Here is a 24534-nt window from a genome sequence, read left to right as displayed (position 1 = left end):
AAGAGGGGGACCTTCTGGGGGAGTCTCTGGTGCTAATGTGGGGGAAGGTGGATGTGAACACAGTACCACAGCACTGAGCAAAATGGCTCCAGACAGGGAAGGGTTATTTTCAGGTGATGAACTAAAAAAACAAAAACAAAACAAAACCAAAAACCCTCATAGAAGAAACGGCACTTGAACTAGGCCCAGAAAGATGGATAAATTTCAGTATATGAATCCAGGAAGGGAAGCCAGTAGCTGCCAGTGTGGAATAGTGCCAGGGCGAGAAGGCACAAGTCATGGACTATCAAGGAGTGTGGCATCCACATAGAAAGTAGTGCAAGATAAGACTAGAAAAGTCAGTTGGTCCCAGGTTGTGCAGCATCTTGATCAAACTCCAGGCCAAAGAGTTTAACTTTGTTCTTGTGCACGAAGAAACTGTTGGAAGCTTCCCATACACCGGTGATCTAATTGAAGGGGTGCTTCAGAACAATTACTCTAGCCAGGAATGTTTAGAGTATATTGGAAATAGAAAGCAGGGTCAGCATGTTACTGCATTGTCTCAAGATACAAGAAGGCCCTTCTCTGTCAATAGGAAGGACAGGGGGACAGCTTTGAGAAATGTTGTGGAGTTACACTTAGCAGTACACCACCCCAGCAGAATGAAAGGGAAGAGATGACTAGAGCAGGTGTGGCACAGTTAACCAAGAAGGGCAACTGGGTAGAGAAATTAGTTTGTGGGGAAACGTGATGAGCTCTCTCAGGGGCAGTTTGAGCTTGAGGTGTTAGTAGAGCATATGCATGTGTAGCTGTGATTGATCAGATAATCTCTTTCCCAGAGTCAACCCTTGGAGGTGCTGCTGCTTCAAATTATGCAAATTCCACTTGGGGCCCGGGAGCCTCCTCCAACAACGGCGCCTCCCCCAACCCAATTCACATCCGGGACAAGGTGATTGTAGACGGGTCTGACATGGAAGAGTGGCCTTGTATTGCCAGCAAAGACACTGAGTCTTCTTCCGAAAACACCACCGATAACAACAGTGCCTCGAACCCTGGCTCTGAGAAGAGCACTCTGCCAGGAAGCACCACTAGTAACAAAGGAAAAGGGAGCCAGTGCCAGTCTGCAAGTTCTGGGAACGAATGTAATCTTGGGGTCTGGAAATCTGACCCTAAGACTAAATCTGTTCAATCTTCCAACTCTACTACAGAGAGCAACAATGGACTAGGAAATTGGAGGAATGTGAGTGGTCAGGATAGAATTGGACCTGGCTCTGGCTTCAGCAACTTTAACCCAAATAGCAACCCATCTGCCTGGCCAGCGCTGGTCCAAGAAGGAAATTCTAGGAAAGGGGCATTGGAAACTGATACTAGTAATTCCAGTGCACAGGTTAGCACAGTAGGTCAGGCATCCAGGGAACAGCAGTCAAAGATGGAAAATGCGGGTGTTAATTTTGTTGTCTCTGGCAGAGAACAGGCTCAAATTCATAACACTGATGGACCAAAAAATGGAAACACTAACTCCTTGAACTTAAGTTCACCAAACCCCATGGAGAATAAGGGAATGCCCTTTGGAATGGGCTTGGGGAACGCCTCCAGGAGCACTGATGCCCCTTCACAAAGCACTGGAGATCGAAAGACTGGGAGTGTTGGATCTTGGGGTGCAGCTAGGGGGCCTTCTGGAACTGACACAGCCTCTGGACAAAGCAATTCTGGAAACAATGGGAACAATGGAAAGGATAGAGAGGACTCCTGGAAAGGAGCTTCTGTTCAGAAATCATCTGGGTCAAAAAATGACTCTTGGGACAATAACAGGTCTACGGGTGGGTCCTGGAACTTTGGCCCTCAGGACTCTAATGACAACAAATGGGGTGAAGGGAACAAAATGACATCTGGGGTCTCTCAGGGAGAATGGAAACAGCCGACTGGGTCTGATGAGTTGAAAATTGGAGAATGGAGTGGTCCAAACCAACCAAATTCTAGCACTGGAGCATGGGACAATCAAAAGGGCCACCCCCTCCCTGAAAACCAAGGCAATGCCCAGGCTCCCTGTTGGGGAAGATCTTCCAGCTCCACAGGAAGTGAAGTTGGAGGTCAAAGCACTGGAAGCAACCACAAAGCAGGAAGTAGTGACAGTCATAATTCTGGCCGTCGGTCATACCGGCCCACACATCCTGATTGTCAGGCTGTCTTACAGACTCTTTTGAGCCGAACTGATTTGGACCCCAGGGTGCTCTCAAACACTGGCTGGGGCCAAACTCAAATTAAGCAGGACACAGTGTGGGATATTGAAGAGGTGCCAAGGCCTGAGGGGAAATCTGACAAAGGAACTGAGGGGTGGGAGAGCGCTGCCACACAGACCAAGAACTCAGGGGGCTGGGGAGACGCACCCAGCCAAAGCAATCAAATGAAGTCTGGATGGGGGGAGCTCTCAGCCTCTACAGAGTGGAAAGACCCCAAGAACACAGGAGGCTGGAATGACTACAAGAACAACAACTCTTCCAACTGGGGAGGCGCACGACCAGATGAAAAGACTTCTTCCTCTTGGAATGAGAACTCCAGCAAGGATCAGGGGTGGGGAGGGGGACGCCAGCCCAATCAAGGATGGACTTCTGGGAAGAATGGTTGGGGAGAGGAAGTTGATCAAGCGAAAAACAGCAGTTGGGAAAGTTCTGCAAGTAAACCTGTGTCTGGGTGGGGTGAAGGAGGGCAGAATGAAATTGGAACATGGGGGAACAGTGGGAATGCAAGCCTAGCTTCCAAAGGCGGGTGGGAAGATTGCAAACGGTCTCCAGCATGGACTGAGACCGGCAGACAGCCCAGTTCCTGGAATAAACAGCACCAACAGCAGCAGCCACAGCAGCCGCCGCCACCACAACCAGAGGCTTCTGGTTCCTGGGGAGGCCCACCCCCACCACCTCCAGGCAACGGACGACCTTCCAATTCCAACTGGAGCAGCGGGCCACAGCCAGTAACCCCTAAGGATGAGGAACCCAGCGGTTGGGAAGAGCCATCCCCACAGTCAATTAGTCGGAAAATGGACATCGATGATGGCACTTCGGCGTGGGGAGACCCCAACAGTTACAACTACAAGAATGTGAATCTGTGGGATAAGAATTCCCAAGGGGGCCCAGCACCTCGAGAACCAAACCTGCCTACCCCCATGACCAGTAAATCAGCATCAGGTAGGCAATGGCTGCTTCTTGTGGGTTTGATAAAGAAAAACCCTAAACCAGGGCGTTTTTATTAAGCTGCATTTATTCAGCATGGCTTTGTTCTGGAAATCTTCCTACATTAACCCTACTCTACTGTTAACAGAAGCTCTCTTTTTATAAAATGATAGTGATAACAGATGCTGGTGGTACATTTTAATGTTCTTTCTTGGCAAAAGGAAAAAGATGGCATCCCTGTGGTAGTCTCCCAAAGTTTGTGGGTTTTGGGGTTTTTTTTTTTTGTAATTGTATTGGTCTTGTAGAATCCAAAGAACATATCTTGCTAAACAAACTATGCTCCAGATTTAAAAATGAAAAATTAAAATAGTAGCAGAAATAGACCTGATTTCCATTCAGTTTCTACCCGTGGACATATCCTCTGTGTTTCTCCTTCCCCAGCGAAGGGAAGTATTTTGTGGTGTTCTCGAAGGGGCCGTTGAAATGCTGTAGCACAGCTGGGATCTGGAAGGTTTCAGTCACTTTCCAGATGACTTTTAATGATCACCTCTGGAAGTGGAGTACTTCATGTAAGAAATAGTTCTCTCATGATAATCAGTTGCCCAGAATTAAACTTTCTTCTTCCTCTATTTGAATAGAAACCCCATACCTGGTAAATTAAAAGTAGTGCTAGTAATACCATCTTTGGCATCGTCAACTTGAATGTCCCCATAAAGCATATAATTCAACAAATTAAGGGGATGCACTGTTCAGGTGGGGTTTTTGTTTTTATTTTTAAGGTAGAATTAATATTTAGTTTTCAACTCTTCAAGTAAGCATAGTGTTGAGTGAATGCAGTTATGGCCACTTAGAAAATGATTGCTTTTAACTGGTTCTTTTTTTTCCCCTCAAATATTGAAAAGAATGAAGAAGGAAATAAAGATTGCTCATTAATTCCCTGTCCAGCATAAAACCTGCTAACATGAAAAAAATTCATTATCCATATAATAAAAACCTTCAAACTGTACAGAAAAGCAAAATATAATAAATAAAAGAATCTTAACCCCTAGGGTCTCTTCCCACAGGTAATCCCTTAGAGTTTCGTGTCTCATTCAAAAATTTTGTTCATACCTATAAGCTAAATACATCTACCTTTACAGCTTTTACACAGAAGGGATTGTACTAGATACACTGTTCTTCACCTTGCTTTTTTCATCATACTTTAAAACTTTCCATGTTAGCACATACATTTTTGTCTTTTATTTGCTTTGTGTACAGTATTTATTTCATGGGTGACACAATTGGCCTAACCAGTCCCTTTTTGATAGATATTTAGGTCGCTTCCAACACTGATACAGTGAGCATTGTTGTACATGTAATTTTATGTACTTTACAAGTATATCTATGGTATAATTCCCTGGCAGTGGAATTGCTGAGCCAAAAGTTAAAGTGACAATGCCACTTGCCTCCATGAGGGTGGAACCCATTCGTATTTCTGCCAACAGAACAGAGGAGTGCCTGTTCCTCCCACCTTCACCCCCACCCCATATCCACTCCCTGGATGTTAGGATGTTTCCTTTAACAGATGATTCTTAGAGAGCCGTTTTCTTTCTTTGCAGTCTGGAGCAAAAGCACACCACCTGCTCCAGATAATGGTACTTCAGCTTGGGGTGAGCCAAACGAAAGCAGTCCTGGGTGGGGTGAAATAGATGACACAGGAGCATCGACCACAGGCTGGGGGAACGCACCCTCCAACGCTCCAAATGCCATGAAACCTAGTAAGTGTACAGCATTATTTGTGAGGGAGTCTCCATTAATTTGGGGGCCAGACATTTTGGTGGGGTGTTCTAATGTTTAAACCGTTGTTTCAGTGAGACTGAGGACCGTGAACCTTTGATAAATGATCAGTATCAGATGGCAGTGACTTAGCTGTGCATATGTTAACATGTTTACAGTCTAGAAGTCAGAAGTTAACTTTGATTTTCTTTTATGTTCGGTTTAGTATCTGGGCAGAATTGAAATGTTGACGTGGTGCTTTTTTTTGCCAGTAACTTAAATATTGTTCACCATCTCTCTTTTGCATTTCTGCCCCTTTGTTAGTATAGTTTTTAAAAAGACTTTTCTGTCTTTTACTGTGGAACACAGTCTCTACTGCTCAGTGACTTTATCCTTCTGTTTCTTCCTCGTCCCTTTGTCTCTCCTCTCATACTTCTACCCACATAGGAACACGTAAGGTTTCTTGAACCCAACAAAGATTTCTTCGTTTGAGTGTTTTATACAAAGCATGTCACACTTATTCGTAATCATTGAAATTCTAAGCTATCCTTGATCCAACTGGCAATGTGTAGTCACAGTAATTTGCAAAACTTTGTAAACCGATGCTATGGAGTGTCTCATTGGATGTTCCTCCGTTGAAAAATTCAGTTTCAAGTGCCCATTTTCACTTGTTTATCGTTTTCTTAAAAAGCATTCCAACATCTCTTTTCTGCCACATTACAGACTTAAGGAATTATCTTTTGATTTAAAAAATGTGGTCATACTGTATGCTCAAAATTTAAACAAGAATAATAAATTCTGTTGTCAATTTTATTGTATGATATTTATGACTCTTATAGCGCCCCATGAAGAACAGTCTTAGCTATATCCTAGAAATTCATCCTTGAGTCTATAATTTGCATTTTAAAAATTATGAGTCTACTTCACTTCAGAGAAATAGCTTTATAAAGACCATGATTTCATCATGATTTTCACTGTAAAATTGGTTGTATCATCATGGGAAATACCACACTATAAACTTGAAATAGATCCAAAATGGCTGTTGGAAGACATTGACCAGACCTTTGGCACAAGGAGATACTTGAGCAGTACTGTCAGGATTTCTCCGTGTCTTTCCCAACCTTAGAATCACCCTTCTTCCATCACAGAAGCTTCACAGTTTAAAAAATGTCTTCTCTTCTTCAGGATCGTCTATACTTAAAGCTGTATTTATACTTTCCCTTTGTCTGGGTAATACGAATGTGGAAGGGGCTAGAATGTTTGCCTCACCATATATAGATGGATTCGATAAGATGCCGAATACCCTAAAATGCTGCATTCATAAGGACCAATCATTGTGGGTATTGTCATATATAGCTATTACATACGGTTGATCCATTCTTTTCTTAAAGATTCCAAATCTATGCAAGATGGCTGGGGGGAGAGTGACGGTCCAGTGACGGGAACTCGCCATCCCAGCTGGGAAGAGGAGGAGGATGGAGGAGTCTGGAACACCGCCGGCTCTCAGGGAAGTGCTTCCTCCCACAACTCAGCAAGCTGGGGACAAGGAGGAAAGAAGCAAATGAAGGTAGCCCACTTTAGAAATGTTTGAGCTTGTTTCTTCATTCTTAGAAGGCAGAACTGACAATTTTCTAGTGGAAGGAGACCCTGAGGTCCTAACTAAGGGGAAAATACTTTCTCAAGAGCAAATAATTACTTCCTCTTTACTCCTCATCTTCCTTCCCCATGACCTTGAAACCTCGAACTACAGAGCTGTTGCTGTGAGCAAAGTGGAATTTTCAAAGACAGGAGTTTTTTTTCACTTTTAGTTTCCTCCATATGATAATAATTCTTTGGAAGCTTTCAAGGCACACTTTATAAATGTTTTATGCTTTTGCATTCTAAAGCCAAGGAAGTCCTTAGGGTAAGTCCCCATGATATATAGAAAAGAAACCAAAGAAAGATAGCTTCTCCAGTGGCGATCAGCATGACTGGTTTTTATCCGATTAGGGAAATTCCAAAACCCAGAACCATTCTTCCAACAAAGTGAAGTGCCAGTGCGTAACCCTGCTGTAGCAACCGGCTGATTTATCTACATCCCATACCGGGGTGTGTTCTAAAGTTGTTGCCTTCCAAAGCGCCTGAGTGGTTCAGTTGGTGAAGCATCCGACTCTTGATCTCAGCGCAGGTCTTGATCTCAGGGTCGTGAGTTCAAGCCCCACACTGGGCTCCACGCTGGTCATGGAGCCTACTTAATTAAAAAAAAAAAAAAAAGAATAAAATTGTCACTTTCCTTGTCTTAGAGCAACTCAATTTCTACTTTGATTTGCGTAATTTGATGAGGACTTTGGTTTCAATCTAGAACGAGTCTTTGTACCTGAACCACTCTCTCAGCAGAGGCGTTCTTTCCCTTCTGCAGGTAAATTGATGGAAATAAGAAATGGACAGTCATATATTTAATTTTAACATGGGAGCCTTGCTGCCCTGTGAAACATTTCACGGTGAATATTGTCCTGGTTTCCAATACCAAGTACCCTCCTGGAAGGTCTTCAGTTGGCTAAGGGGGCTGTACCTTCATCCCCTTTGCCGCAGGATATTAATTTTGTGCTGAATACGATAACTCAGTAGCCTAAGAACACAGGTAGTTCCTTTTGGAGGCATCCTGTTTAAGCAGCCAGTTACAGTTTCCCTTCTAAGGACTTCTGTTTGCTCCCCTTAGTCACAGAAGGAATTATTCAGTAAATTTCTCAGCATCTTTGTACTCTCATGTTGTCTGGCTTGATGTGGCTTTGTTTTTGTCATTTACAAATTCCTAGTGAGACAGAATGAAAAGACAGTCGAGGGAGACTGCTGATTGACCAGAATTGAGCGAGGGAAAGGTGCTGGTCCACTCGGGTGGCCCCAAGATGTAATTGATCCAGCTCAGTGGGAATTCAGTGTTTCTGCCCCATGACTGACAATTCTGACCTTTTGCATCCAGGGCCTTTTTTTTTTTTACTGATTGTGATCAAAGGCAGATAACGTAAGATTTACCATTTTAGCCATTTTTAGGTGCACAGACAGTTCAGTAACGTTGAGTACATTCACGCTGTTGTGCAACCATCACCACATCTCGCCACAAAACTCTTTTCATGTGCAAAAATGAGACCGTTTGCGTTAAACAAAAACTACCAATTCTCCCATCCCTCCAGTGAGGGCTTTCTTGACCTTAAAACCTTTAACGTTAGTGAACTCCTTCACTTTCAAGAATAATAAAATCGACATAACAAATATCATCAAACCACAGAGTTTTTATTTGTAGAATGTACAAGTGCACAAAGCCCCATCACCCCCTGTCCCCACCAAGGCCTCATCACAGTTCCACCTGCCTTCTCCGTAGAAGTAAAAGGGGAGCTGATGTTGGGTGTCATGTTTCAGGAAGAAACTAGGTCCCTTAAGAAACAAAAATTCAGGGGCGCCTGGGTGGCTCAGTTGGTTAGGCGTCTGCCTTCACCTCAGGTCATGATCCCAGCATCCTGGGATCGAGTCCCACATCAGGCTCCCTGCTCAGCGGGGAGCCTGCTTCTCCCTCTCCCCCTCCCCCCGTTCTTGCTCATGCTCACTCTATCTCAAATAAATAAATAAATAAAATCTTAAAAAAAAAAAAGAAACAAAAACTCAGCGCCTGCCTTACTTTGCAGTAAGATCAGTGATGTCTTCTGCTAGGCCTCTTTCCCACTGGGGACCCCTGTCATTTATACTGTGAAACAAGCAGATGAAGGGTACATGGATGAGTCCTCATTGTATCCACACAGAGACTAATGACCAGCGTAAATGGTCTATTTTAACAGGCTGGCGCCTATTTATTTTCCAAATGACAGGGACTAGCATTGAACTCCTTCTTTTCTTCTAATACAAACCGGGTTACAAGGAGAGAGTGAAAGGAAAAGTACTAGCATGCAAACATTGTATTTTAGAAGATCTGATATTTCCTTCTGTTTATAAGGTAAAAACACCAGCTGACCTGGGTGCCTGGGTGGCTCAGTCGGTTAAATGTCTGCCTTCAGCTCAGGTCATGATCCCGGGGTCCCAGGATTGAGTCCCGCACTGGACTCCCTGCTCAGTGTGGAGTCTGCTTCTCCTGCTCAGTGTGGAGTCTGCTTCTCCCTTTCCCTCTGCCATTCCCCCTGCTTGTGCTCTCTCTCTCTCAAATAAATAAATAAAATCTTAAAAAAAAAAAAAACCCAGCTGACCATATATTTTTCCAGTTACTTCTAATTCAATGTGACGAATAGAATAAGAATGAAAACACAGATAGATCTAAAGCTTATTAGTCTTTCAGACTAACGGATAAAATATCAAAATAACCATAGTTAAAGAGGGAAATTTGGGTTAAAAAAGGTAAACTCTTGGTTCTGCATTTTCAGTCAGTACTTAAATGCAACTCAGATATGAAGTGAGATGAAATAATTTGGTTCTGAGGTTACATATTTCATTTCTGTAGTGCTCACTGAAAGGAGGAAATAATGATTCATGGATGAATCCTCTTGCCAAACAGTTTTCAAATATGGGATTGCTGGTAAGTTTCATTTTCTTATATGTGTAATACAGCCCAGCTTTTACTTTTAGTACAGATGCTAAGACCACTGCCACATAGAGTACAACATTACAGAGTTAGAAACTGGTTAAGCAGTGTTTCTGATTTGGGTTAAGCAATATTTATCCTCTATTCATTTATTCGTAATTAACTACTCCAATATTTAAAGCTTATAGCTTTTGAATTTGTAGTCCTTGTATCCTTTTCCTTAGGCGCTTAGAGGAAGAAAGAGCCAGGCCTTAATAACACTTACATAATTTTCCCTGACTACTGCTGTACCAGTGTTAATATTACAGTTTTGAAAACGGCAGCAACAGCAAAGTAACTAGAGAAAGTATTTGTAATTAATTATATAAGGAATTCTTGTAGGGTTCCTCTTTTTTTTTTTTCCTTCTCTCTTGGGAACATCGTGGGGACACCCAGTCCCTGGTTGCCAAAAGACAAATAGCTTGACTTGGCTGCACATTTCCAGATTTGATGACTTGACAAGTCACGAGAAGAAGTTGTCATCATTTGGCTGACACTCGTGGAATTTGATCCTGAGCCGACTGGAACTTGAGCAGGGTTTTATTTCTCTAAGCAGCTACTTAACTATGCTCTGTCCATAGAATTACTGAAGCTACTTCTATGTGAAAATTGAATTTAGGAGTATAGACACCCAACAGCAGTCAAATCAGTCGTATCCTAAACGATCTTGTCTTCATCCCAGTGTAAGGTTCACGTCGAAAGAATCTTGTATACTGCCCGTAGGACACCACAGCTCTCATGTAAATAATGCCATTTTTTTCTCTGATCCAGACTTTGAATTCAAACTTTTAATCCTCCCTCCCTGTTGCTGCTTTTTCAGAGTCAAACTGAAGATAATCCAGGCAGCAAAATGGATTTGTCTGTAGGTGTGTATCACTCCACTGATATGAATGGAATATGTTGTTGTTAATGATGCCATGTTGGATCCCTGCTCAGTTTGAGTTGGGATAGGTGCTACTCAGCAGACCAGATGAAGGACCATCCTAGACACTAGGTATAGGGGTTGAAAACTCCAAACGGCTGCAGGATCCAGGAAAGTCACGTAAATGAATGGTGTGTGCCAGGTGTAAGCAGGTGGGAGTTGGAGGACACTGGTTAGCTGTGGGGGGGCCTGTGTACCACGAAAAGGATAAAGGACTCAGCCTTGCTCGGCCCTTAGTGGTTGTTGCCCTGGAGAGTAAAGGTTCAGCCTTGTCAGAGCTTCCAGTTTTCAAGCAGGGCCAGAAATTTAGACATACATTGACAACCTGATATTTAAATATTGGAACCTAATTCAGACTGTTAAAAACTGTGGTGTGTGGCCAAACCCAGTGTGTCTGTGGCCCTGCCATCCTCTGCCCTCAGGTTGCTAGTCCCGTCCGCACTGGGGTGTTGCATTATTGACGAGCTCCCCCACTGCAGGTGGGGCAGATGCTGTATCAGCCCTTGGTCTGTGGGGTCATCCCTGTGACACTGTTGCTCACCTTGAGGAACTTAAAAAGAATCAGACCAGGAAGAAAGGGAAACAGTCCTGAGTCATAAGGGAAATAGCCTTTGATCTATGATATTTTAAAATCTAAGAATAACGAAAAAGTAAGCTTCCAGGGGCACTGATCATGTCAGTATATAACAGCAAATTTCCAGAGCTGTGAAGAAAAGGAGGAATAACCATGGTACCTGGGAAATCACGAGGCCTTTTTATCCCCAATACCTGTTTCACAGCCCCACACATTGATCTGGCAGACGCTAAAAGGGCAAGAGACAAATTTTCTCCCTGAGCACATTTGAGTTTATGAGCAAGTGATATTCATCAAACATATCAATAACCAGTGGAAATATTTTTTTAGTCAGATTTTTACCAGGTTGGCCCTAAGTCTCTCTTTCAGTCTTCCATTGAAAACAAGCTACAACTGATAGGAGTTTTTTAAAAAGGAACAAAAGGATCCACATGTCCTCCAGGGAGGGTCCCCAGCAGCCTGAACCAAGGAGATCCTTGTGATCTACACGCAACACCTCAGGGAAGAGAGTGGGGCTGGAACTCCTCGTCATGAGGGAGACATTGGTTCTTGAAATTTTCACTTCTTCTGTGCTCCTTTTCAGGGAGCCTTCCAGATAAAAAATTTGACGTGGACAAGCGAGCGATGAATCTCGGGGATTTTAATGATATCATGAGGAAGGATCGATCTGGGTTCCGTCCACCTAATTCCAAAGACATGGGAACCACAGACGGTGGGCCTTATTTCGAGAAGGTGAGTCGAATCCTTTGTTTAAGACCATGATTGATGCGAACCACTTTGGTTCCCATTTGTTCTTTTGGTAATCAATTCCAGGAGGAAGCATAGAATTATTGAATTAATTAATGAGCAAAACGCAGACATCACCTGCATGTAAGTGGTGATGTAAAAACAGTTGATGTCAACAGGTGATTACGCAGAAGCTAGCACCATCTGTCTTTAGTATGTGAGTATTGTGAACAAGGTCTGAGTGTTTAGAAATTTTATGAAGTTTGGAAGGGGGAAATGAATGGTCTTTTTACAGTAGGGCAAATGCACACTCGAAACATGTAGAAGAAATTTTAGAGACAAATTTATTCCGAATACTTTTTTCTGCTGCTATACAATGAGAAATTAAATTTGGGATCTTGTGCACATAATCCGTATCTCCCAAGGCCTTGCCTTCTAGCTTAGTCAAGCTGGCCCAGAACTTTCTCTTTTGTTATTTCTAAGAGAGTTCCTTTGTTCTTTCTCCATTCCCCTAGTGACCTATTTTTAGTTACAATGGTGTGCTGTCCAAATTCTCAACTATCTGATTTAAAGAAGTCGTTTATACCTAGTTCTTTTGATTTTTATCATTCCTGATGGAGGAAATAATTCCTTGATTCAGAATACTGATTTGCCATAGCCCTGGATCTTCAGAAAGCAATTAAAACCAAAAGTTTTAGATCTGGCACATTTTTGACATCACTGATGATGCTGTTCCAGGCAGCAACAGATTCCCAAGAAGCTTACTCTGGCTTCTCTTTCAGCAGCCACATAGAGTAATCAATATTAGATGCATAAAAATAAAGTGTCTGGCAATTTTTATCCTAGTGCAATGGACAGAATGTGTTACTGACTTAGAGGATAAGAAAAAATCCGTATCTGAGATGACAGATGGTGTCTCTTGGGCCAAGTGTGATGACTCTTATCAGATCCAAATTCCATCCTCGTTTATTGCTAATACACTCTTAATTCTGTTTGTTCCTAGTGTTTCTCTCTTGTCCCTTCTTGCATTCTGTTGCTTCACTAACCAACACTCATTGTGATTGGCTAACTCCTACTACTTTTCAGCTGACTTTGCCTTTCTCCAATCAAGATGGGTGCCTTGGGGATGAGGCTCCCTGCTCTCCCTTCTCCCCTTCTCCCAGCTACAAGCTGTCTCCCTCTGGTTCCACACTACCCAACGTCAGCCTTGGAGCAATCGGCACAGGGCTCAACCCCCAAAACTTCGCTGCTAGACAAGTAAGGAGGCCTCTCAAATTTACAACTGCTTGGCTGTGGCCTCGCCTTGGCCCTGGTCTGCAGTTCATTGCATCATTTGTCTGTCTTGGGAAATTTGTTGATTACTGAATGCACAGAATGATACTAAGTATAGGCTTTAGATCTCTTAGCCCGTAGAACCCATCTCTCCTCATATTTTCTCAACATGGATTTTATTTAAATCTGTTTCTTTTGTCTTCTCATTTTTGGTCATAAGTTCACATTTAAGAAGTTAACTAAGTTCTAAGTTAAGCTAAGTTCCTAAGAACTAGCTTAGGAAAATGTTAAGGAGGCTATGTAGGTACCTTATATCATCTAACTTAGCAACAAATTTGCCATTCTTAACCTGGGATTGAAAGGCAAGTGATATTTTTGAAGTCCTTTCAATTTAGTAAAACTTCTAAATAGAAAATGGCAGCAAAACTAGTAGGAGTAAATACTTGAGGGTTACAGCATCTTAAAATCTAGTGTCTTTAAGTGTAAAATACAATAATTACCCAGAGAGAGGTAATTTGATAGGGGAGAATGAAGTTTTGGGAAGACTGGATGTTTCCTAGGGGCGGGCCTCAGTCCTCCCAGGAGGGGCCGTGCACCAGGATTGAGACTGGCAGGGCAGGCCCCTGGGGCCCCCTCACCTCCACGGGCCTGACATAGCGCGGCAGGCCTCTGTCACCCCACAGCAGCTCCGGGGTAGTTCTCGAGGAGAAAACCAGGAATTTGAAGAAAATTCCTCTGTGACATGACCCCAGTGATGATATTTTCCTAGCCACAGTTCTGTGACCATTTACCTGTCACCGTGACTCTCACCTCAGGATGTCATGGAAGGACATTTAATTATTAATTGTATCCATTCTGTTTCCACATGCTGACTTTCACAAACAAGTGAAAAGGTATTATAAAACACCTCTCACACCATAATCCTTCAGTTGCACACAGGTCTTTCATATGCTTTCTAATTATTACTGTAGCACATTTTAAAAATGGATCATATAATATCCATGTGTTCAGTTGGTTATCTCTGGTTTGGGAGTTATGGGTAATTTCTTGTTTTCTTTTTTTATATTTCACTGTTTTTCTTAATGTTTCCACAGAGGACATAGACATGTATTGCTTATATAAACAAAGAAGAAATAATTGTATCAGTAGTTTGGGGCAGCTCTTTTTTTTTGGACTGAAGCATAGAAAATATAAAATAGTCCTAACACTCTTGATTAATGATAAATACAAACATGCCTACAGAATTTCACATTTATCAAGAGCCATTAGTATATAATTTTTAGTATAACAGACCAGCCAAAGTAGCTGGCACTGGACTCTAAGGAAAGGTCATTCCTCTTTGGGTTTTTTTTATCCTAAAAATGGAATGCTACAAAGTCCATTGTGAATCCGGTGGATACACATTTTATCTAAATATGGTCGTGGTTCTTCTACACCATTTTCGTGCAGGCTTAATATAGTTCATAATGAAAAATTAAAATGTAAGATTTTTATTTTCAAATCACAGATTTCAGTCAGCTTGGTAACCTTGTTTCTAATTTATATGCGTTTCTATTTTAAACACTGTAGTTGAGGCAGCTATCACCAATAAATACTAAGACTCAGGTCATCATAAAAGCCTTATATTCAACAGTAAAGCTGTAGAAATAACCATATAAACCACCATTAACATACATATAAGCATTTGATGACCGTTTTCCTAATTTCTAAATACAGTCTTAAAAAAACCTCTGTATGATTGCCACTAAACTTATTACTCTGAGAAATAGCTACTTCTGAGCCAAGAAAAGGAGCAGCAGTGCCAGGGTTCCATATTTAAAGAGAGAGAAGGTGTTTTTTGATAGACTCCTGTTGACCCATCTATATTATTATCCATATCAGATGTATCACAGGGCTTGATAGGGCTTTAGAGACACTTGATAAAGCAAACCTAAAACCTCTGGGCACTGGGGTGGGGGTGGCATCTGTCCACTGGGAATGTGCAAATAGGGCCTGATTTTATAAAAACTAAAAAAAGGCAAATTCCTTCTGATATTTCTTACCAAAAGAGAGGTTGGAATTTAAAGCAGTTTGGACTTTTTAAAACATGGATTCTGGCAAAGAACTTCAGCTACCAGAAACCCCACCATCCAAGGACCCAACCATGAGTAATTAGCATCTAATAACAAGGTCATTACTTTTATAGTAAAGTGTGAGAATGATCTTAGCAGAATAGTCTCAGTGAAACAGATGTTTCCTGTGTTCTTGAGAATGATCAGTAGGTAAGCTACCAAATCCCACGATCTTAGAAAAATTAGAGCCAAACCATGTCACCTTAGAGTGACAGTTTGATTAGTAAGATAGGGGAAGTGGAGACATTACCACTTGTAGAATTAAAGGTCTTTTCATGTTTAAACAGTTTTGGGGAGATTTAAAATTCGTGGTGGATCTTTGATTTTCTTTTATGAGATATACACAGGTTTTGATTGCCTTTTCTACTTTTATGTTCATAGCCATTTTTATTTTCAGTGCTTTTAAGTTCATTAATTTCCCGACAGCAGTCCCTTAATCTATTTTGAATCATTAAGCCATTGAAATATCTCCAGTGTTCTAGAACTTAAGGGTGCTGTTACAGAATTCTTCTTTAAAATTACCTGAATCCCCACTATGTCAGGGAGAAGATGTGACTTCAGTTCAGAATACACATACTTGGTACAAGCAGTGGTACAGCTGTCTTCACTGAAGATATTCAGTGGGATGTTGTCAAGTATATGGAATTGGTTGACAATGACGTTTGCGTCCTACAGACTAGGACTTTATTGAGTTCGGGGAATACAAAGAAGGAAGTATTAAGCTGGTGGTGGAAAGACAGAATGGAAAATTAATATGACTTGCTGATGGGTGCTATCAAAGAGTGTTTAAAGTGTTTTGAGAACATAGAGGTGGGCTCAGTTAATTTGAATGTGAAACGAGGAAGAAGGTATGGGGAAGACTTCCTTTATGAGGATGACCTCTGAGCTGGGCCCCGAAGAGGCCAAGTGGAGATGGTGTAGAAGCTTTCCTCAGACAGAGGGAACAGAGTCAAGTTCTTTGCTGAAGGGCTGTTCTCGGCTTGAAACAAGTCAGAACAGAAGGGCCATCATCTAGCCCAGTTTCCTGTAGCTCTTTGATTAGAATAGTCTAGAAGTGCTCCAGTGAGTTGGTCCTCCAGAAGTCAGGGAATTAAGCTTATTTTTAACCAGACTAATGTTCATACATTGGAATGAGAAGTTAAAGGTGAGTAATGGGGTTTTTTTGGTATCCCTGTAATGGTTTTTCACTTTTTCCCTTTTCTGCTTTTTTCTTTTTTTCTTTCTTTCTTTCTTTCTTTCTTTTTTTAACCTCACTCTTGATTTAGATTTTCTCATCTAGCAAAGAAGGGATCAAGCAGGCCCAAGACAGGGAAGGGTGTTCAGATCTGAAGTAGGGTTCTCATGGAGCTAGGCTACGATTTGGTGGCACTGATTCCATGATTGAACTAATCAATTCAGAGACATTATGTCCTAGTGTTGTTTTACACTTGCTATTATTCAGAAGAAGCCTGCATTTGTACTCAGGTGCCTTTCAAGATGGAGCTCAGATTATTGGACTTGAGAATAAATTTGGCAAACCCAATCTTTAAAAAAAAGAGAAAAGAGAGAATAGTTGAAATAAACATTATATTGCCTATACGTTTCAATTGCAAAAAAAAATTAGTGCATTTTTTTAACATTTGACCAAATTTAACCCTTTTGGTTATAGAGTGCGTCCAACTGCAGGGGTGGTGGTGCTGTGCGCATGATTTGATTTGAATAATTTTCCCAGGCATTCCAAGACCAGGAACGTTTCAGTTATAAAATTCTGTGATTCCGTGGAACACAGGATATGATTCTTCTGAGGGATAGAAAACCAGAACTGTTTCTTTTTTGCATTTTCTTAACATTAACAAAAAGCCTTACTGTTGCTGTTACATTTACAGGGTGGCAATCATGGTTTGTTTGGAAATAGCACAGCACAATCGAGAGGTATGCACACGCCAGTGCAGCCACTAAATTCTTCTCCTAATCTCCGGGCGCAAGTGCCTCCCCAGTTTATTTCCCCCCAGGTAAGCAATTTTATGTTTCCACAGTTCATCATGCAGGTGGTTATCAGTTACCAACTGACAGGTTTTATGAGCATAAAAGAAATCATAGTTACCTAAATGTCTAAAATGTAAAAAATCTAGATCAAGATATTTATTTACTTATTTATAAAGATTTTACTTATTTATTTGAGAAGAGAGAGAGAGAGAGAGAAAACACAAGCAGGGGGAGGGGCAGGAGGAGAAACAGGCTCCACACTGAACAGGGAGCCCGATGCAGGGCCCGATCCCAGGAAGCTGGGATCATGACCTGAGCCGAAATCAGACGTTTAGCTGACTGAGCCACCGAGGTGCCCCCAGATAAAAATTTTTAGAACAAAATGTCAAACTCATTTCTTTATTGTATCATACATATAAAGATGTTTTTGCATGAAAAGCATTATGATTATATTCCTTTTAGACGTCTCTATATTTTTCTACTGCATTGATTGTTTTAATTGCATGTAAATAAAACTACTTTATAAATCCTGATGTGTCAACATTCTGAAGTTGGTTGCCCTTGAGGATTTACCTGCAGATAAACAGGAGAATAGCCAGGCTCTGGATTACTCTGAGAAGTTTTTAGGAGATGGATTCTGAAATACTGACTAGGTGCTCTGGGAGGGGGGATTTAGAATGAAGCGGCAGAGACTTACTCTTGGAGCAGCTCTGTGTTGTGGGGTAAAGTCTTTTGGGAAACCTTTTAGATCCGTTTCTTAGTTGGAGATGTGCAGTGAGTTGTTTGCAGGGTATAGGGGAGAGATTTGTGCCACAAACTGTCCCTCATACCTCTTTGTGAGAAAATGGATCTGAGGAGCAATATAAAAGCAGAGGAGTCCATGTAAGGATTCAGTGCGTGACTTAGTCTCCTTAGAATGTTACTTCGGTGAACCAAGATAAAGAGCTATGAGTGTCCCATCCTATAAAAGGGGGTGGGACACTTACTAGGTCCAACCAACAGGTTGTAAAGGGTCAGGTTTTGTTGCTGTTTTGTTTTTGAAATATAAGACATAGGCTTAAAATATTTATTTTTGAAACCATATCTTATAGATTACAAATTCTGTGTTTGACATTGAGTCCATAACTATCTTAGTAGGGGAGAAAATGTTCGTCACCCCACCCTCTCGTCTCCATGGTCCTGAGCCAGGTGTCTGGGAGTCTTCTTGGTGTCTCTCCTTCCTTGACCCTCTAAGTTCCAGTCGTCCCCCAGGCTCCAGGTAGCAGTTTGTCCTGTAAACAGAACTGCTCCCAACTTCCCCAGCACTCCACAGTCACTGCATCTTCTTAACTCCCAGAGCACCCTCCAACATTACTGGTTGTCAGGCCACAGTCCTGTGGTTATCAGATGTCTGCAGTGTGCCTGGTGGTGGAGTTGGCCTTGCACAGATGCAGAAACTGCCGTCTCCTATCATACCCTCCTGGAGCTGGTGGGGATGATGGCAGAGTACTCAGCAAATAGGCAGTGTGATAAATGTTACATAGAAATGTCTAACACAGGGACGCCTGGGTGGCTCAGTCGTTAAGCATCTGCCTTTGGCTCAGGTCATGATCCCAGGATCCTGGGATTGAGCCCCGCATCGGGCTCCCTGCTCCGCGGGAAGCCTGCTTCTCCCTCTCCCACTCCCCCTGCTTGTGTTCTGTCTCTCGCTATGTCTCTGTCAAAAAAGAAATGTCTAACACAGTTTGGGAGCTGGGCGAGGCCTTGCACTGGGAATGACATTTAAGCTGGGTCTTGAAGAATGAGTCAAGAGTTTGCTGAGTACAGCTGGGTTAAAGCTGCCTTCTAAGCAGCAGGAGCAGCTTGGACAAGGAGCAGTAATATCTGGAAGAACATGGTATGTTTGGGACAATGCAATTGATTTGAATAATTAGTTTGAGCTTGTTGAAGCATATAGATGTTGTCTAGAGTGGGATAGGAAAAAACTAGTCAGGAAGTTTGGCACCAGTTTTGGAAAAGCTTTGTTTGCCTTGCTAAGGAGTTTGGACTTTGTCCCTTGTAACCATTATCTGGGTCGCTACTTACAAATACAGTTCCCAGGTCTCCCCCAGTCTATTGAGACAGAATCTTGGGAGTTAGGGCCTAGTCACCCCCTGGTGATTTTTATCTGCACCCTAAAGTTTAGCTGCTGCTGCTGCTGCCGCCGTAGATACTGTAGTATTGGGCAAGATTTTTTAGCTGAGTGGCAGTGCAGGAAAACTTATGTTTTAGAAAACTCACATTGACAGAAATGTAGAGGACATGTTTGAATGGCAGACTTACTAGAGCAAAGGAGTCCAGGGAAGGTGGTGGCAGTGAGAATGAAGACAGTGTGAAGATCACAGATGGCCTTTGTGTTGTGGAGTACCGTGGTCTGTTCTCCAGTCTCTTCTCACCGTATCAGCAGCATCTGACATAGATGGTCACGCCTTCCCTTCTGAAACTTTTCATTCATTTGGCTCTTGGACACCTTGTACAGTGGTTGTCCACCTGCCTTCCTTTGTCCGTCTCCTTTACAAGCTCCTCCTTACCTCCCCGACATTTACCATCAGAGAGCCCCAGTTGGACTTCTCGACCCTCTTGTTCTCACCATCTACAGCCGCTGCCGGGTGATTTTGCCCAGTGAATGGCTCTAAATATTGACAGTCACAAGACTGTGTCTTCAGCCCAGATCTATCTTCTCAATTCCATAGACCTCTGGGCATCTCTATTAGGATGCCTTACAGGCACTTCAAGTCAGCATGTCCAGAACAGCTTGTGATTTCATCCCGTACTCGCTTCTAAAACATCCTCTTCCTCCAAGTAAATGGCACTCCCATCCTGCAGGTGCTCAGGCCGCAGACCTCAGAGCTAGTGGCGGGGGGGGTCCTCTCAACTCACATTCAGTCCATCAACAAGTCCCCCCTCAGAACTCTGTTCTGAACCTATTTCCTCCCACCTCTGCTAGCATGACCCGTGGCAGGCAACCGCTGTCTCTCTCCCAGAAGTGGCCTCCCGATGCGTCCTGCCCGGCTTTCTGTAGCACCTGCCTGCCTCCAGTGTCTTCTCCACCCAGCATTCTGAGGATCCTCTAAAACCGCAGTCCAGGGTGGCCCTCAGCCACCTGAGCACTTGAAACGTGACCAGTGGGGTGGAAGAACTGAAATTTTAATTTTAATTGATTTAAACTTAAATCGCCACACCTGGTTGGTGGCTACCGAACGAATACTGTAGATGGGTAGCTTTTCTAGCATCACAGAAAGTTAAGGGTAAGTCATGTCACCACTTTATCCTCTCATGGCTCCCTCTCTCACTGAGAATACAAAGCCAGCTCTTTACTGTGGGCTTTGTTGCTCTTGGTGACCTCCCCACCCCAGACACCTACCATTCTCCCTCCCGTTAGTTCTGGCCTCTCCAGTCAACTTGCCCTAGGGCAGCAAGCGTGTTCTGGACCGCTCTTCTCAAAGACTGCCCCCGGGTTCCATCCTTCAGACGTCTGCTGCCATGGTGCCTTCTCAGAGAGGCTCTCCCAGGCCAGGCTATGCACAGTACAGTTGCTCTCCTCACCCCCGGGCATGTGCTAAGCTTCACAGTGGCCGAGTCTGTGTCTGCTTTGTTCACTGCTGGATCCTGAACATCTACAACTGCACAGGGCACGTATTTTGAGTAAATCTATGTCAAGTCATGGGAAGATAACATTTCAGAATGATTTAGTAAGTGGAATTGTTAGGGAAAGCATAGTTAACTTAGTCTAAGAGACCTCAGGCTGCCAATCCCTTTATGACCAAAGCATCTTATCTGTGTGGAAAAGAAAAGTATTTGTGTTCTACATTTTTGAGATTTGTTTATTTAGCAAAACATGGTTAACGCTTATTTGATGCATAATGGGGACAGAATATTAAACAATGGAAACTTCAGTTTTTTTCCTCACATTTCCAAATTTTAAAAAAGCATTGGGTAGCTCTTTTTTTTTTTTTTTTTAAAGATTTTATTTATTTATTTGACAGAGAGAGACACTGTGGGAGTGGGAGGGGGAGAAGCAGGCTTCCCGCGGAGCAGGGAGCCCAATGCGGGGGCTCAATCCCAGGACCCTAGAATCATGACCTGAGCCGAAGGCAGATGCTTAATGACTGAGCCACCCGGGCACTCCCCCCCTTTTTTTAAGTCAATATAATAACTACACTGAAAGTTTGGATAACAGAAGAAAAAAATTCTTCCAGGAACCCCCAACCCAGATGCAGTGACAGGGATTATTTTTACAAAATCCCCTGTTCAGACCGTTCATGTATGGGCATGCTTTTCACATAATGACATTCGTGGTCACTTTATCCTGCTGTTTCTGTTAACTTTGGGTCATACCTAGTATTTTCCCTGTTACAACATAGTCTTCCTGTTGATCACTCTTAATGAAGAAGGCATAATGTTCCATCAGGTAGATTTACTTTGATTTCCTGAAACATTCTCTTCCCCATTACTGGATATTAAATTGTTTCTAATTTTTCACTGTTGTAAATAATGCAGTAGAGAAACCCTTATCCATAGATCTCTTTTTTAAAACATCTTGTTTGTTTGTTTGTTTGAGAGAGAGAGAAAGCAGGCATACGAGCAGGGGGGAGGGACAGAGGGAGAGGGAGAGCAGGCTTCCCACTGAGCAGGGAGCCTGATGCTCAACTGGATTCCAGGACCCCAAGATCATGACCTGAGCTGAAGGCAGATGCTTAACCGACTGAGCCACCCAGGCGCCCCACCCATAGATCTTGTATGCCATCTTATACATGGATCTGTGCCCACGTTATTTCCAAATTTAGTTGCCCAGAATGAAATTTATGGGTCAAAAGACATGAACACCTAATTTTTTTGATAAATAATATCACATTGAAACTCATCTTTAAGATTTGCTACGGGTGTTCCAGGTCTTGGGTTTCTACTTTGCCTTTTTCCTCCTGTTGCTCAAATATTCAGAAAGTAACATGTTCTACCAGGCTTTTGTGTTGCTTTAAATTGCTGTCGTTTTGCACCTGCAGTGCTTCCTTAAATGCCATATTGACTCCGACTAGATCTTCCTTTTCTCCAGCCCAGCTGGAGATTGAAGGGTTTTTAAGCCAGAGTAATTAACTCCCTGCTACGGGAATGTGCAAACCTGCACTTTAATTACTCTGCAACCCAGGCATGAATAGCCATTTGCCAGGAGCCTAGTGGTGCTTCTCTCTGGTCCTTTTGTATTCATTGAAGAAGGACAGTGCATGTGTAGTCTGGGGAAGCGAAACGTTGGGCAGAGCTAGACAGGAAGTCCTCAAGGGTAACCTTTCTAGTCTTTATAACTGTCAATTTATGGCACATAGAAGATGCTGGCATCCAAATTAAATTTAAAGAATAAAACAAGCATTTCTTTATAGTCTTTCTGTATCTATCTTTAAACAGTATAGTTTGATTTTGCCTCTTTTTGCACTTTATGTAATAAAAACATGCAGTGTGTAGCCTTCTCTGACTTTTTTCACTTGACAGTGTTTCTAAGATTTCCCCATGTTGATTTGGGCAGTTGTGGTTCATATAGTATTCTGTTACATGAATATACCATCGGTTATTTATCTCTTCCACTACCAGTAGACATTTGGGTAGTTTCCAGATTTCTGCTATTATGAGCCATGCTGCTATGAATATTCCTATATTTGTCTCCTAGGATGAATTTGTTTCCTAGGGTACTGCTGGATCATACACATGTTTTACTTTGAATGGTGGTTTCTTTAGCTAATTTCAAGGGATAGGAATATTGGAGGTGGGTGGGAAGCATGTCTCTTGGCAAAGGATGGCATCCGTTCTCAAGACTGAAGAGAAGAAATCAAGTGACTAGCTGATTTGTTCAGTAGAGCTTTTAAAACTGAACGGAGAAGTGGGAAGAAAAGAAGCCTCAAACAATGGCTATTTATTTCGGAGGCCAGCGGATTGGAAAACAAAATAAGCATAGTAGATTTCCCATGAATCACAGAGTCCTTTCCCTTTGGAAAGGAAATTAGAAACAATGCTGATGGCCTAGAAGCAGGACTGTCCCATAGAAATACAGCACAGACCACGTAATAGAACATAAAATTTTTGGTAGCCACATTTAAAAAGAGAGAAAGAAACAGGTTAATAATATATATATTCTTTAACCCAGTAGATCTAAATTATCATTTCAACCTGTAATCAATACTTAAAGATTATTATTGAAATTTTTACTTTTTTTTTTTTTTTTTAATACCAAGTCCCTCGTCATGGCCACATAACTGGTGCAGAGGTACCATGCACAGGAGTGGCGTGCTCACTCTGAGCTCACATCGGCTAGGCCTCCCAACTGTTAAGGTAGAAAATCAAACAAGTATTCTCATTGGTTGGCAACCCTCAGCATCTCTTAGAGTGTAGGGAGGAAACATCTGGGAGAACTGTTACTTTAACCCAAAATATTTCCCAAAATGACAGCATTAATAAGTTAAGTGAAAGTGGCTGAGATCTTGAAAGAAAATGAGTTGGTGAGCCCCGTACAGGAAACTTGAACTTAGATGTTTCTAGACTAGAAAGTATCAAAGGAAAGGTAGGCAGGTATTCTTGTGACTGTGGCAGAGATGGTGACTCAGAAGCATTAATTTAACTCTGACTGTTATGCTAAAGAAAGATACAGTGGGAAGACCCAGTGGGTCTTCTGATGAAAGCTTTCTGATGACTCAGATTTTAAGGGGGTACTTTCAAAAGATGGAAAGTTAGAGTAGCAAGCAAGGGTGAATATGTGTAAGAGTTGTGTTGGGGGTTGCAACATAAAACAAACAGACTTGCAAAACAACAGGCAGATTGAAAGAGCCTTCAGAGCTTGGTTTGGTGCAGTTCCAGTGACTGGGAAAAGAATCTCTGCTTTGGACTACTTGTATTTGTATTAAATGATTAAATGGAAATTAAGTTAAATTAAGTGAAAATAAAATTTTTACTGCTTTTGTCTTCTCCATTAAGAACAAAGATGTTTGGGCGCCTGGGTGGCTCAGTCAGTTGGGCATCTGCCTTCAGCTCAGGTCATGATCCTGGGGTCCTGGGATCTAGTCCCACATCGGGCTCCCTGCTCAGCGGGGAGTCTGCTTCTCCCTCTGCCTGCCACTCCCCCTGCTTGTGCTCTCTCTCTCTGTGTCAAGTGAATAAATAAAATCTTTTAAAAAAAAAAAAACAAAGATACTCAAAAGGGTTAAGACAAATTAAATCCTACAACAGAGAAAGAATTTGTGAAAAGAATTGCCAAGCCCTTCTGTGATCTTTGAGGAAGTCTGGGGATCTTCAAGGGGAGTTTAATAATGACAACTCCTCTTTCTTGCACAAATCCTGAATTTTTAAGATGAAGGCATGTGGGGTCAGAATACCCCTTTACTACTGAGAAAGCTGATCTCGGAGAATGTGAGCTTCCTAATACTGAATTACAAACCTAGCCAGCAGTAACTGGAATGGGGCAACCCTCCCTATAGGTTTGC

The 24534-nt window shown here is 42.3% G+C and overlaps 1 protein-coding gene across 8 annotated transcripts in view; it reads left to right on the top strand.

The window, feature by feature from the left end:
- The window catches only part of TNRC6B (trinucleotide repeat containing adaptor 6B), a 257455-nt gene that overhangs the window by 188605 nt on the left and 44316 nt on the right, over positions 1 to 24534 (top strand). For 6 of the 8 annotated variants that reach the window (XM_073882718.1, XM_073882716.1, XM_025881479.2 and 3 more), the window contains 7 exons: positions 819 to 3161; positions 4745 to 4903; positions 6293 to 6468; positions 9364 to 9438; positions 10304 to 10349; positions 11563 to 11711; positions 16954 to 17079. In XM_073882718.1, coding sequence (XP_073738819.1) covers positions 819 to 3161; positions 4745 to 4903; positions 6293 to 6468; positions 9364 to 9438; positions 10304 to 10349; positions 11563 to 11711; positions 16954 to 17079 — 3074 coding nt within the window. Of the gene's footprint in view, positions 1 to 818; positions 3162 to 4744; positions 4904 to 6292; positions 6469 to 9363; positions 9439 to 10303; positions 10350 to 11562; positions 11712 to 12791; positions 12963 to 16953; positions 17080 to 24534 lie in introns of all 8 variants that reach the window. The other 2 variants (XM_073882719.1, XM_025881477.2) reach the window with 2 other exon arrangements.

Source organism: Callorhinus ursinus, unplaced genomic scaffold (genome assembly GCF_003265705.2).
Source record: "Callorhinus ursinus isolate GAN/ISIS: 27379988/994484 unplaced genomic scaffold, GSC_fseal_2.0 scaffold48, whole genome shotgun sequence".
Taxonomy (NCBI): Eukaryota; Metazoa; Chordata; class Mammalia; order Carnivora; family Otariidae; genus Callorhinus; species Callorhinus ursinus.
Note: the sequence above shows the minus strand (reverse complement) of the source record. Positions and strands in the feature narration are given on the sequence as shown.